At 46.2% G+C, this 14,392-nt stretch overlaps 1 protein-coding gene across 1 annotated transcript in view; it reads right to left on the reverse strand.

The window, feature by feature from the left end:
* LOC309551316 (cytochrome P450 2B11-like) overlaps window positions 1-14,392 on the reverse strand; it is an 87,086-nt gene that overhangs the window by 59,090 nt on the left and 13,604 nt on the right. Inside the window, exons 7-9 of the mRNA XM_082251851.1 lie at window positions 13,057-13,198; window positions 10,859-11,043; window positions 9,233-9,374 (exon numbers count right to left, since the gene is read on the reverse strand). Of these exons, the coding sequence (XP_082107977.1) occupies window positions 9,233-9,374; window positions 10,859-11,043; window positions 13,057-13,198 (469 nt within the window). The remainder of the gene's footprint in view (window positions 1-9,232; window positions 9,375-10,858; window positions 11,044-13,056; window positions 13,199-14,392) is intronic.

Here is a 14,392-nt window from a genome sequence, read left to right on the forward strand (position 1 = left end):
TTAGCAGCTTTTTAATCTCCAGCTCTGTGTTAGTGATCAGCTGTTTCAGAGGATGGGAGGGACTGCCATGGAATCTACTGGGTGACATTCCAATATAGAGCAATAGGTACGAAGAGAGGAAAGCAACATTTTTAACCTAAATTATATTAGCCTTTACTTCCACCCTAACCGCTTGCCGACCGCCCGCCACAGATTTACTGCAGCAGGCTGGCTCAGCTGCACTAACCGACGTAGGGGAACGTCGGTCCTGGGGGGCGAACACGCACTGCCGGCGGCGCATGCCCACCCCCACTATGCAGCGGGGATGCCTATGCACGGGACTGGTGGCACCCATTGCCTCTGGGCACCCGCGATCGCTCCCCGCTGAGGGAGAACACCGGTCAGCTGTTGTAAACACAGCAGACCATTGTTCTCTTTGAAATGATCACAGAGTGCCTGTAATCCTCCCATATAGGATCACAGGCCTCTGTGATACTTTCACAAGTGCCTCCCCCCACCGTTAGAAAACACTCCCCTAGGCTCACACTTAACCCTTTGATCAGCCCTAGGTTAACTCCTTCCCTGCAGTGTCATTATTACAGTAACAGTGCATATTTTTCGCACCGATTACTGTAGTAATGTCACTGGCCCCCCCAAAAGTGTCAAAAAACGTCAGTTGGGGTCCAATCTGTCCACTGCAATGTCGCAGTCCCGCTAAAAATCACAGCTTGCCGCCATTGCTAGTAAAAAAATAAATACATAAAAATTACATAAATCTTTCCCCTAGTTTGTAGACAGGATAACTTTTGCGCAAACCAATCAAAATATGTTTATTGCGATTATTTTACCAAAAATATTTAGCAGAATACAAATTTTTTATTTTTTATTATTTTTTTTTGTGGGGGGGGGGGGGGAATGTTCTATAGCAGAATGTGAAAAAAATATTGATTTTTTTTCCAGAATTGTCGCTCTATTTTTGTTTATAGCGCAAAAAAAATGGCACAGGTGATCAAATACCACCAAAAAAAGCTTTATTTATGGGGAAAAAAGGACATCAATTTTATTTAGGAACAGTGTCGCATGATTGTCTGTTAAATTAGCGCAGTGCCGAATCACAAAAAATGGCCTGGTCATTAATAGGGCAAATCTTTCCTGTCCAGAACTGGTTAATTAAGGCTGATTAGGGTAAACTAAGGGTGAAGAAGGGGTAAAATATGAACACATTTTTTAAAAAGTTTTTTTTTTTTTTTTTTTATTATTATTTTTACTTGTCAGGTTGCTTCTACTGAAATCATGCATAGACTGAGGCTCATCTGTTTTATCTTCAAACAAGTAAAGCAGAGTAGATACAAAAATACATTTTCCATTGCATCTCCCTATCTAGCACGTGAACAATGCTTATCAGGTGGTCCATTTTCAGCTGCTTTATTTACACAGCATCTTCCAACTGCCATTTTCAATATAGGGAATTGTTGGCAAGTGTGAGGCTCATAAACATTGATCAAGAGTTTTTGGGCGTGTGGAGTACATCCAGTTTCCACAGCTGGTTAAAGAACCCATAGGGAACAAACATGAATAAAGCAGGTGTTTGAGGAGTATGCTTCTGCAGATCCAGTTCTTTTTTGCTAGATGAGATGTATCTAAACTGAGCTTATTTCATATTACTTTGGTTAAATAAATCGATTAACTGCGAGGTATTGCACAAAGTTGGTAAGGTTTCGGTCCATGGGTTCCAGCCTCTGCTGGTTCAAGGTCTATCTCAGCCCCGGGGGGAGCCTGGAAGGTGAAGTTCTGCAGAAGGGATGTAAAGAAGAGGAAAAGCTCCATTTTGGCCAAGGTTTCACCGGCACAACTTCTTTTGCCTAGAGATAGATACAACAAGTGTATTTCAGAGCACAATCAGCTTTATCTACATTGCTTAGCTCTTATCTGTATATTACCAAGTAGGCATACATAGAAATAAAATCAACCAAAAGTAGCTTAAAACTATGAAGAACAGTTACTATCAAATACATAAATAAATAAAAATAAGTAAAACTAGCCCTATTGCAACAAGGTTCCACATTGACTACAGGGTTAGCACAGCAACAGGTTGTAGTCATGATTATTTACCATTCATTTTCTCTCATTCAAACACTGACTATACACATAGAGTTGTATTTATTAAAAAAATAAATAAAATTCAAAGGAATTTGTCATTTAAATTGCATGCATATTCATTTCATGCAAATGGGGGCAAAATATAAATGTTCTTTTTTCTATTTTTTGTGCTAATGGAATGATTTTCATTCATTTAAAATGAACAATATCACATTTCTCTTACGTCCTCCGACAGTCGCCGCCTCTTCATATTCGTCACATATGGGGTATTAGACTTTGCTCCGAAGGAGTAGCTAGGCAACAGAATATGTTAACATTAAGGCTTTTAACATATCCCACCCACAGGGGGTGGTCCCCTCAGTCAATACCCTCCTACTTCCTGCAACCATATCTCAGTTTTAATGTCTAGCTTGTCAGGAGTGGCTGGCTCTCTCTGTGCTGGGGCTTTCTGCCCCAGACTCTTTCTTCTTTTTAAGATTTTGTTTGAGTTTTCTCTCTACCTTTACTTAGCTGTTATTTTTGTCAGCGTTAGTTAGTTCTTCTGATGAAGAGGATCATGCGGACTGGGTCTCGGGCTGATCCCCCTGGTCGCAGGTCGTGGGTCAGTGGCTTCCCAGTCTGCCATCGAGCGTTCAGCCAGGTAACGCTCCTGGCCCAGTGAACGACCCATCCCTGTTCGGTGCAGGGATGCTTGGTGAGGTGGCTACCTCACTGGACGCTGTGCGGTTTCTTAACCCCCATTTTGTGCGTCTTGAATGCGACTCTCCCTGCCTCATGTGCAGCGGCTTGTTCGCCTGTGCGGGTCCCCCACGCCATGTGAGGTAAGTGTATTTATGTGGGGACCTGTCTGTCTGGGGGGGTGTCAGTCTGGGACTGTGTAACCTGCCTCTATTCACACTGCTTGTCTCCCTATCTCTCGGCTGCATGCTGTGGGCTGCAGGGGGGGGGAGCTGTGTGACACTGTGTGTGTCAGCCTGGTCAGTGTGTGAAGCTGTGGGGCATGTTTTTTTGGCATGTTTGGGCATACACAGCGATCGCTGCGGCGATCTGACATGTATTCTGATACTGGAATGTAATGTGTGTTTTAATGCACTGTGGAGCGGCGGTTTCGGCGCCAAACGGCGCCATTTTGCCTACACTCGCTCCGGCCGCATGTTTTACATGCATGGCGGCCATTTTCTTGTAGCCTCCATAGGCTTACATAGAGCGCCCTGGCAGCATCACTTCCTCTTTCCTGGAACACCGATCGAGGCAGCAGCAGCGGCGAGGGTCTCCTCAGGTTTTATCCTTCTGTTCTTGCTATCCATTGCCTGTGTTCAGTTTGCATATTCCCTGTGGGGGTCTTATTGTGCTTGAGTGTGGTGCGGTGGGCTGCGCTTGCCGCGCTTGCTTAAAAGGGGCAGTTAACCCTTTGTTGTCTGGCATTACAGGGGCAATGGATTCTCAGGAGGGCAAATTTCCTACAGCCTTGGTGGAAAGCCAGGGGACCGCTGTTTCCCCCCCAGGGGGGGATTTAGCCACTATTGTGGCTGGCCTTGCTGCTCAGGTGCAGATGCTGGTGGCTGCTCAATCTACTAAAAGGCCCAGAGTTGCTCTTTCCTCTGATTCTGAGGGTGAAGGTGATGGGGCTGTTATGGCGGGGGCCTCCTTATCGGGGTCCCGCTCCTCCCTGGATCTTGTGGGGTCCGAGGTGGAGGCTGAAGTTGAAGGGGTTGATAATTCTCCCCCTGGCTCGCCTGAAGAGCTTGCAATCATGGATGAGTTGATTGCTTCCATAAAGCAAACGCTGCGTTTGCAGGACGAAGTGTGTCCCCCCGCCGCCTTGGCGGCTTATGGGACGCAGAGAAAACGCAGGACGCCGCAGGTTTTTCCCTGCAATGATGATTTTCAGCGCGCTGTTAAGGAACAATGGCGCAATCTGCGCAAACCTTTTGCGGTACCAAGTAGATTCAAGCTGCGTTATCCTTTTTCGCCTTCCACTGATGAGAGGTGGTGTGTGCCTCCCCCAGTGGATCACGCAATTGCGGTTTTGAACAAAGCCACTGCGATTCCTGCAGAGGATTCCCCTGTGTTCCGTGATGCCACGGATAGGAGACTGGAGTCTCTTGCCCGTCATACTTATTCTGTTGCGGGTTCTATGCTTAAGGCTCTGTTTGCTTCTCTCATGGCGGCCCAGGCGATCGCAAGTTGGACGCAGATGCTTAGGCGCGTCTTGGTGGCCGACTCGGCCTCGCCGGCGACCCTGGATATGGTGGATCAAATCCACCAGGGTGTCATGTATCTGTGTGATGCGGACCTGGACCTGGTTCCGTTGGCTGCACGTGTGCACAGCGTGGCGGTGTTGTCTCGCCGCCTGGTTTGGTTAAAATGTTGGTCGGTGGACCAGTCTTCACGTAAGACCTTGGCCAATCTCCCTTATGATGGGTCTCGCCTTTTTGGGGAGTCCCTGGATGTGTTGATTAAGGGGATCACCGGGGGTAAGAGCACTCTCTTGCCCCATTTCCCCAAGGCTAAGGGAGCTTCTGGGAAGAAGCATGCTAATTTTCGGCCCCCTCAGGGGTCCTTTCATGCCTTTCGGCCGCACTACAAGGGCAAGCCGTTCAAAGGTCAAGGCTCTCAGAAGAAGCCCTGGTCTGGGAAACAGAAATCCGGCCAATCCGGATCTGCAGCCCATAACAGTTCGGCCTGAAGGGGCGCCCTCACCCAGTTTTGGGGTGGGGGGACGCTTGCTCGGTTTTCTTCAGCCCTGGTTGGCCCGTGTGCGGGACAGATGGGTTCAGGAAATCGTTCGATCTGGTTACAAGATCGAGTTTCTCTCTCGGCCGGAGAGCAGATTTTTTCCCTCAAATCTTCAACTGTCTCCAGAGCGTTTGCGGGACCTGCACCTGGCGGTGCGGGACCTGAGGGCTCAGGGAGTGGTGGTTCCGGTGCCTCATCGGGACAGATTTCGGGGGTTTTATTCCAATCTGTTCACCGTGCCCAGGAAGGAGGGCAAGGTTCGTCCAATTCTGGACTTGAAGGCTCTGAACCGCTCTGTGTGGGTTCGCAAGTTCCGCATGGAATCCCTGCGGTCGGTGGTGGCTGCCCTGGTTCAGGGGGAATTCATGGCCTCCATCGATTTGAAGGATGCGTATCTTCACATCCCCATTTTCGAGGGTCACCAGAGGTACCTTCGATTTGCCATTGCGGAGGATCATTACCAGTTCGTGGCGTTGCCTTTTGGTCTCGCCTCGGCTCCGCGGGTCTTCACCAAGGTGCTTGCACCGGTTCTGGCATTGTTGAGGGCCCAGGGCATTTCTGTCCTGGGGTATCTGGACGACATTCTTGTTCGGTCTGCGACCAGCCAGGGTCTGGAGGAGGACCTGTCTGTCACGATGCAAACTCTGCAGGAGTTTGGTTGGACGATAAATTTTCCAAAATCGACACTGAGTCCGTCGGTTCGTCTTCCCTACCTGGGAATGATTCTAGACTCGGTGCAGGCGAAGGTCTTCCTGCCGGAAGACAAACTCAGGACTCTCCAGGAGGAAGTCAGGTCCCTCAGGGACGTTCCGCACTCGTCTCTGCGGACGTGCATGAGATGTCTGGGATTGATGGTCTCGGCCTTCGAGGCGATTCCCTTCGCCCAGTTTCACACGCGGGGTCTCCAGGCGGAGATCCTGTCCAGGTGGGACGGGCGACCTCAATCCCTGGATCTTCAAATCTCGTTGAGTCATCGCACCAGAAGAAACCTTCTGTGGTGGCTCCAGTCCCCGTTGGTGTCCGGGGGCAAGTCGTTTCGTCCTGTCTCGTGGACGGTGATCACCACGGATGCCAGCCTGTCGGGCTGGGGTGGAGTTCTGGGCGTTCTGTCCGCCCAGGGGACTTGGTCGGTGGGGGAGTCTTCCCTTCCGATCAACATTTTGGAATTGCGTGCGATAAGTCTCTGTCTTCGTCGCTGGACGGACCGGCTGCAGGGCTGCCCGGTTCGGGTGCAGACGGACAATGCCACGGCGGTGGCCTACATCAACCACCAAGGGGGCACCAGGAGTGCCCGAGCGGCTCGAGAAGTGGCCGACATTCTGTCCTGGGCCGAGACTCATGTCCCGGCGATAACGGCGGTTCACATTCCGGGGGTGGAGAACTGGCAGGCGGACTATCTGAGTCGCCAGACCCTGGATCAGGGGGAATGGTCTCTCCACCCGGCTGTCTTCCAGATGTTGTGCGCGAAGTGGGGTCTTCCAGATGTGGACCTGTTCGCGTCTCGTCTCAACAACAAGGTGAGAAGGTTCGTGGCAAGGACGCGCGACCCTCGGGCAGACGCGTCGGACGCGTTAGTGGCCCCGTGGCATCAGTACAGGCTGATGTACGCGTTTCCACCGATTCAGTTTCTGTCCAGGTTCCTTCGCAGGTTACACTCGGAACGCAGCACGGTGATTCTTGTGGCACCGGACTGGCCTCGCCGGTCCTGGTACGCAGACCTCGTGAATCTGGCGGTCGACGCCCCGTGGCGTCTGCCTCTTCGAGACGATCTACTGTCTCAAGGACCGATTTACCATCCTGCTTTACAGTCACTGGCTTTGACGGCCTGGCTGTTGAGACCGAGGTCCTGAAGGAGAAGGGTCTCTCTCCAGAGGTCGTTCATACTTTGATCAACGCGAGGAAGTCTTCCTCGGGGAAGGTTTATTACCGTACTTGGAAGGCCTATTTTGCCTGGTGTGAGTCCAGGGGGTTTTCACCCCGCACGTACTCGGTTTCCCGTGTGCTGTCTTTCCTTCAGACGGGTGTTGATCAGCGTTTGGCGCTGGCTACGATAAAGGGTCAGGTGTCTGCGCTGGCCGTTCTGTTTCAACGTCCCGTGGCTTCCAACTCCTTAGTTGGCACTTTTGTTCAGGGTGTGCGGCATCTGGTTCCTCCTAGGAGGGATCCTCTGCCCCCTTGGGACTTGAATCTCGTTCTGTCTGTGTTGCAACGTGCTCCTTTTGAACAGATCAGGGAGATCTCGTTGTCTATGTTGTCCAAAAAGGTCGCCTTTTTGGTGGCGATCACTTCGGCTCGCAGAGTGTCGGAGCTGGCGGCTTTGTCCTGCAAGTCTCCGTACCTGGTTATTCATTTGGATAAGGTGGTCTTGCGACCTAATCCTTCTTTTCTTCCGAAACGAGTTTCGGAATTCCATCTTAATGAGGATATTGTCTTGCCTTCGCTGTACGCGAAGCCTAAACATCCAAAGGAGGTGAGATTGCATTCTCTGGATGTTGTTCGGGCGATAAGGGTTTACCTTAAATCGACTGATGCCCCGTACACACGTGCAGATTATCTGAAGACTTTTGTCTGCAGACTTACCTTTTCTATGTAGTGCAAGGGCCTGCCGGATTGCATACAAATTGAAAGTGTTTAGGTTTGACCTCATATTATATGGTTTTGGTAAGTCTGCAGACAAAAGTCTTCAGATAATCTGCACGTGTGTACGGGGCATGAGTCTTTTCGAAAGACGGACTCCTTGTTTGTTCTTCCAGAGGGTCCTCGGAAGGGCATGGCGGCTTCGGCCTCTACCATCGCCAAATGGATCAGGCAGACCATTGAACAGGCCTATGCTTTGCAGGGGAAGGTTCCTCCTGTACCTGTGAAGGCGCACTCTACTAGATCTTTGAGTACGTCTTGGGCCTGTCGTCATGGGGCTTCTGTAGCCCAGGTGTGTAAGGCGGCGACTTGGTCGACCGTGCACACTTTCACAAAATTCTACAAAGTAGATGTTCAGGCATCGGCGGATGCTTCCTTTGGCCGCAAGGTTCTTAGTGCGGCTGTTCCCTAGGGTCCCTTGTTGGGGACTCCTGGCTGTTGGGATAAGTTTCGTATCCCCTGGTTTTTTGTCTTTTCCTGGGTTGTTGCTCCAGTTGAGCACTTGTTTTTTGCTGTTGCCCAGCTGGTTTCCTTCCTTTGGTAAGGTTCCTTTCTTTGATGCGGAGACTGCGTTGCCTTTTCGGCGCGGATGCGTTTCCCACCCCTCATGTTTGCACTGCTTTGGGACGTCCCCATATGTGACGAATATGAAGAGGCGGCGACTGTCGGAGGACGTAAGAGAAAACGGAATTTTTGTAAAATCTTACCTGTAAAATTCCTTTCTCTGAGTCCTCCGACAGTCGCCGCCCCCGCCCCTCTTTTGGGGTTTGGTTGTATACTCTACTGCTATTCCACTAAAACTGAGATATGGTTGCAGGAAGTAGGAGGGTATTGACTGAGGGGACCACCCCCTGTGTGTGGGATATGTTAAAAGCCTTAATGTTAACATATTCTGTTGCCTAGCTACTCCTTCGGAGCAAAGTCTAATACCCCATATGTGACGAATATGAAGAGGCGGCGACTGTCGGAGGACTCAGAGAAAGGAATTTTACAGGTAAGATTTTACAAAAATTCAGTTTTTTCCCACTAGATGTGCCAAATAACATTTCCTATGATACTTAGTACCATCTAGTGGCTAAATGCAGTATTTCTGTTTTAAATCAATGGGAAATAGTCAAACAGCACAGGATATAGCCTAATAATATTCATTTTTACCCTTTTTGCACAGAACAAATATACATTAACTTTTACTGGATAAATTGCAATGAAATATTTTTTTATAAATTCACTCCATAGTGATAAACAAACTATTTATCATAGATTTTATTGTTTAAAACAGTGGGGTTGATTTACTAAAACTGGAAAGTGTAAAATCAGGTGCAGCTCTGCATAGAAACCAATCAGCTTTCAGGTTTGTGTCAAAACTTAATTTAAAAAGCTAACGTTAGAAGTTGATCCCCAAGCACAGTTGCACCAGATGTGGCACTCTTCAGTAAATCAACCCCATTTCCTTCCCAAAAAAAAGATTGTTGGGCACAAAAATGAAAAGATTGATAAAATAAAAATTGATTGATTGATAAAAATGGTCAATCCTATATCAAAGAGCTCCATTATTGTATTACAATTCAGGAAGATGTGATCTTTTCATAAAAATGACAGTTATTTCAAGCATGGTGTCATTATGTGATTATGAGAACACAAGAGTGCAAGGATTCTACAATAAGAGGAAGACCAAACCAGCTCAAGTAACTGTTTTTAAAACTGTTAAGCAATAAAAACTACTGTATATACTGCCCAGCCTTTGAAATTCTCATCATCATGATCTGTTTAGATTTACCTATAGAGAATGGAATGAAGGCCTCATTCTTTTTAAAATTTCCTTCTGCATCAAGAAAATGTTCTGGATAAAAATCAAAGGGTTTTTTGAAATACGCTTCATCTTTCAGTACAGAGTACAGCAATGGGAACACAGCAGTGCCCTGCAAGGATAAATGTTAATTATAAACGGAACATATATATTTATAACACACATTTTTAACTGACAATGAATAAAGCATCTGTAAGATTAAGGAAATCCCTGGATAGAAACTGTATGCTAGGCCTGACTTTATTGTCATACATGCATTCTGGTTATCACAATAAGGCCATTGGACACTACGGAGGGTGCATCCTCTTGTTGATATTTGTTTTGATATTGTATATGTTTTTTTATATATGATGTTTAAAACTCTGCAATAAAAGTTATTGAAAAAGATTAAGGAAATCCTAAAAACATGGTCTGGGGATTGGAGTTGTGAAACAATGTTCCACATTTTCAGGTGTGTGGAAATCTGTTAAACCCCAGTTAAAGCCTTATTTGTTACTTTAGGGTAAGACAGTTTTATGCACTGCTCAAATCAACAGCACTGCTAAGGGACCCAACGTGGAGTTGATTGGAGCAGTGTTCGGTGGAAGTGATCCCAGGCTGGAAACCCAGGCTGCTGTTTATGTGTAAGGCAGCATCCCAACTTTCCACCATGTTGCATCTGCTAACAAAGGATATTTTACCCTTGCTGTAGCACTAAATATATAAAATACTAATACAAACCAGTATATTTATTACTTTACCAGCATTCTGACTGCAATACATTAACTACTTTCAGCCCGCGCTATAGCTGAAAGACGGCTACAGCGTGGACCTTAGTTGCCGTACATTGTCATGCATAAGCGGCCTGGGGAGCACACCCGGCTTGCTCTGTGATTGCTCACTGTCCATGAGACTCGCCTGATCACAGATTGGAGTAAGGGGGTGGTCCCACCCCCTTACCATGTGATCAGCTGCTAGCCAATGACAGCTGATCATGTGAATTAAACAGCAGCCGGCTGCTGTCAGAGAAACATCAGTCCCGAAGAGGAGAGGGCAAATTGTGCCCACCAGTGCCACCTACCAGTGCCCACAAGTGCCCACCAGTGTCACACACCAGTGCCCACTAGCGCCACCTACCCCCGCCCACCAGTGCCACCTACCAGTGCCATCTGCCAGTGCCCACTAGTGCCACCTACCAGTGCCCCCCAGCACCACCTACCAGAGTGGTGAAACATGTTGGGGGTGTGGCCTCAGGTGTAAGATCTCTCAGTGTGTGCTGTATGTCTAATTTGCATTCTCATAAAAAACATTTTTTTGTGAATATGCAGCCAGGTGTCGAAGCCCAGAAGTCCACTGCCACCCCATATTGCACATGAATCCAAAGAATAGGACCACACAGAATGATGTGTAGAGGGTTCAGTCTCTGCACATCATTGTGTGTGGTCCCATTCTTTGGATTCATATGCAATGTGGGGTAGCAGTGGACTTCTGGGCTTCGACACCTGGCTGCATCAGAGAAACAAGGAGCTCTTCAAGTACTTTGGAGCAGTGATTCATGTCTAGGTTATTAAACTAACAGCTATTGAATGATGCAAAGTAAAAATAACATGTAGTCACCTTTGGAATGAAATATCCTCTAAATGTGACATCTTGAATAGTTTCATGTGGAGCCCCTTCTGGCACAATATCACCAAACCTCTGGATCTCATGAATTACGGCATCGGTATACGGCATTTTCTTCCTATGCTCTGCTTGAGGTGGAGCAGTGCCGATAATGCTATCAATTTCATTTTGAACTTTCTCTGCCAAGAAGAGATGATATTTAAATTATATTGAATGATAATTACTTTAACAAATTTAGACATGTACAGCATATGTTCTCCATTTAGGAAGACTTTAGCCTATCTCCAGACAAAAATTAACCTCTTTCCCATACATCCTGCCTTTTTTTTTTCTTACCTTTTAAAGCATGTCCGCTGTCTAGGTCCCTTGCTGCAACGTTTTGAGATGTATGAGATTGTTAATCCCAATTGTCCCCTTGTTCTGATGTCACCACTGAGATTCCTATTCTGAATCCTAACAGGACACCACCACTATACAAACTATTTGATTAGTCATTCTGGGTCTGTAGCTCAAAATACTGAAGCAAGTTAGCAGAGTTAGTATTTCAGCCACTTGCCGACCAGCCCATAGTAAAAATATGTCATTACTTTGACGTTAAATACTGGTGTTATGACTGCAGCTAGCTGCCATAACCCCAGTATTGTTTTGTACTATGGTTGATTCTCTGTAAGTTAAAAGTGGTTTCCCCCCCCCCCCCCCTCCACCGTTTCCCACTGTCGGTAAAGCCCGAGAATGATTCGATGCGGCCATTTGCTGGCCATGGAGACAAGTGAGGCCAAGATGGCTGCGTTCATATCTGTGCCCTTGGAGGACCAGAGTGAAGTCTGACATCACTTCCAGTCGGTTCCCAGGACAAAGTAAAAACATTTTTTCTTTAAGGCTCGGTTTCCACTAGTGCGACTTGCGGTGCGACTTGACACATGTCAAGTCGCACAGCAAGTCAAAACCCATTGTTTTCAATGGGGCCCGTTTCCACAATAAAATGTAAAACAAATAAGAAAAACATTTTAAGTGCCACAATCCTTTGTGTTTCCGCTCAGAAGCGAACGCATATACGCAAGTCGTGCAAGCATATGTAAATTGTGTTCAAACCACACACATGTGAGGTATTGCCACAATCGAGAGAGAGCAAAAATTATAGCACAAAATCTCCTCTGTAACTCTAAACAGATATCCTGTAAAAAATGTTAAAGTGTCGCTTATGTCGATTTTTCATTATCGTAGTTTGCCGCCATTCCATGAGTATGTTCAATTTTAAAGCGCAACATGTTTAGTATCTATACGCTCAGTTTAAGATCATCTTTCAAAATAATACACAAAAATTGAGGTAAGTATTGTGTTATTGTGTTTTTTTTTATTCATTCAAGTGCATTTTTTCCCAAAAAATTGTGTTTAAAAGACCGCTGTGCAAATACTGTGGACATAAAATATTGCAATGATCACCATTTTATTCTCTACTAAAAAAAAAAAAATAAAGTTTGGTGGTTCTAATTATTTTCGAGCAAAAATTACTGATTGAAACTTTTAAACAAAAGGATCCTGAAAAGGCCTGGACTTCAAGTGGTTAAGTCAGTATTTTCAGAAGGAGACATCAGTAACAGCAATCTGCAGATTTCTTTAAGGCAACTCTGTCAGCATTTGAAAAAACAAAAGTGACCTATCTTAGAGCAAACACCATAAAATGTCTGTCATTAGCTTTGTTAGCCAGGAAAGGATCTTTGGTGTGCATCTGTGAAACTATTTGTACTTTGTTACTAGGTGCCTAACTTCAGGAGTTTTCCCCAGTCCACTGAAAGTTGCACTTTCATTGGACAAATGGATGACAGGGGACGGGGTTTCATCTTGAATTCAGAGAAAAACAGAAACTTGTATCTTGTGTTTACAGGAGGCGTTGTCCTTCTTTGGATATCCACGACACTACCTGCATAATGTGAAACTTCCTTTTGGCTATCCAGAGGAAGAGTCTTCTCAGAGTCCAGCAGAGGAGTTAGCAGTGGTGTCACTGGGAGGAGACTTTCGAGGACGCAACACGTAGGTGAAGTAAACTTGCTTTACAAGGTAGGAAAAATAAATAAACATCACAGCTGAATGGGTTAGGGGGGTGGGGGGAGGTAGTTTTTACCTAGTAATGGGCTTTAATTATGCATAATGTGAAATAACACATGAAATTATTTAAAAACTTGATTTCCTACTTTGTATTTCTGGATATTTCATCATTAGCAGTATTGCCCATCTCAAAGTGGTGGTGGTTGTCTCCATTCCGGCAACAAAAAGATCATTCACCAAAGCAATTAAGTTATCATTGTGAAAATATTGAGAGGATTCTGATTTTCCCTAGGAAAAAGAAAAATGAATAATTAATGAGTTCATTTTTTATGGGCATAATTAGTTCCTTTTTAACTGAGGGTTCATGAGGTATGTGTTTATGTACTAATGGAACCAGGATTATCCTACAACTATCTATATTTTTTTATGTAGGGGATAACTTATGTTACTAACTAGTAGGTTCTCAGTATTTATAGATTTAGCCTTGAAACAACAGTTTTTTTCAGTCATTTACAAAATGTATAATTTATTATTAAAGTGATACTAAAGGTCACATTTCAAAAAAAAAAAAACAAAGAAAAAAAACATGTTATACTTGCCTGCTCTGTGTAATAGATCTTGCACAGAGCAGCCCTGATCCTCCTCTTCTTTGGTTTTCTTGGGTCCCCTACCACCACTTCTGGCTCCTCCCCCCATAGCGGGGGGGGGACCCATGCATGCTCGCTCCTGAGCCCCGCTGCGTGCGTTCAGAAGATACAAAAAATGGGGCTCAGCCCCGCTCCCCATTCCCTCCTCACTGGCTGTGTTTGACAGCAGCGGGAGCCAATGGCTTTCACTGTGTGTCTGAGCCAATGAGTAGTGAGAGAGCTGGAAGAACAGCTGCTCTCGTGCACATCGCCAGACAGAGATCGAGCACAGGTAAGTATTGGGGGGGGGGGGGCGGGGGAAGCTGCACACAGAATATTTTTTTACCTTCATACATAAAACCACACCCCATTTCCAAACCACTTCTGCCTACCATTTTGCTGGTCTCGGACTCACCCGCCCAGTGAATCCAGCAGCTGCTAAAACCAATGGCCACTAATACATACTCATACTACTAGACCGCTCTGTGACCTTTGATACTGTTGACTATCTCTGTTTAAAAAAAAAAAAAACTCTTGGCCTTCAAGACTCTGCTCTTTCCGGGTTCTCCTCCTACCTATCATAGCCCTCCTTCAATGTTACCTATAACTTTGTCTCCTACTCTCCACCTCCTCTTTCTGTAAGGGTCCCCAGGTTCTGTCCTCTTACCCCTCCTCTTCTTCATCTACACCTCCTCCCTTGGTCACTTGAAAAACCCCATGGCCATCCCATGTCTTTCAGTACCATCTCTATGTTGATGACACCCAAATATACCTCTCTACTCCTCACCTCACTCCTTCAGTCTCCTCTTACAATATTAACTTCTTAACTAACACATCAGCAATAATGGCGCACTAC

The sequence above is a fragment of the Pelophylax lessonae genome, assembly GCF_965119305.1.
Source record: "Pelophylax lessonae genome assembly, chromosome: 3".
Lineage (NCBI taxonomy): Eukaryota > Metazoa > Chordata > Amphibia > Anura > Ranidae > Pelophylax > Pelophylax lessonae.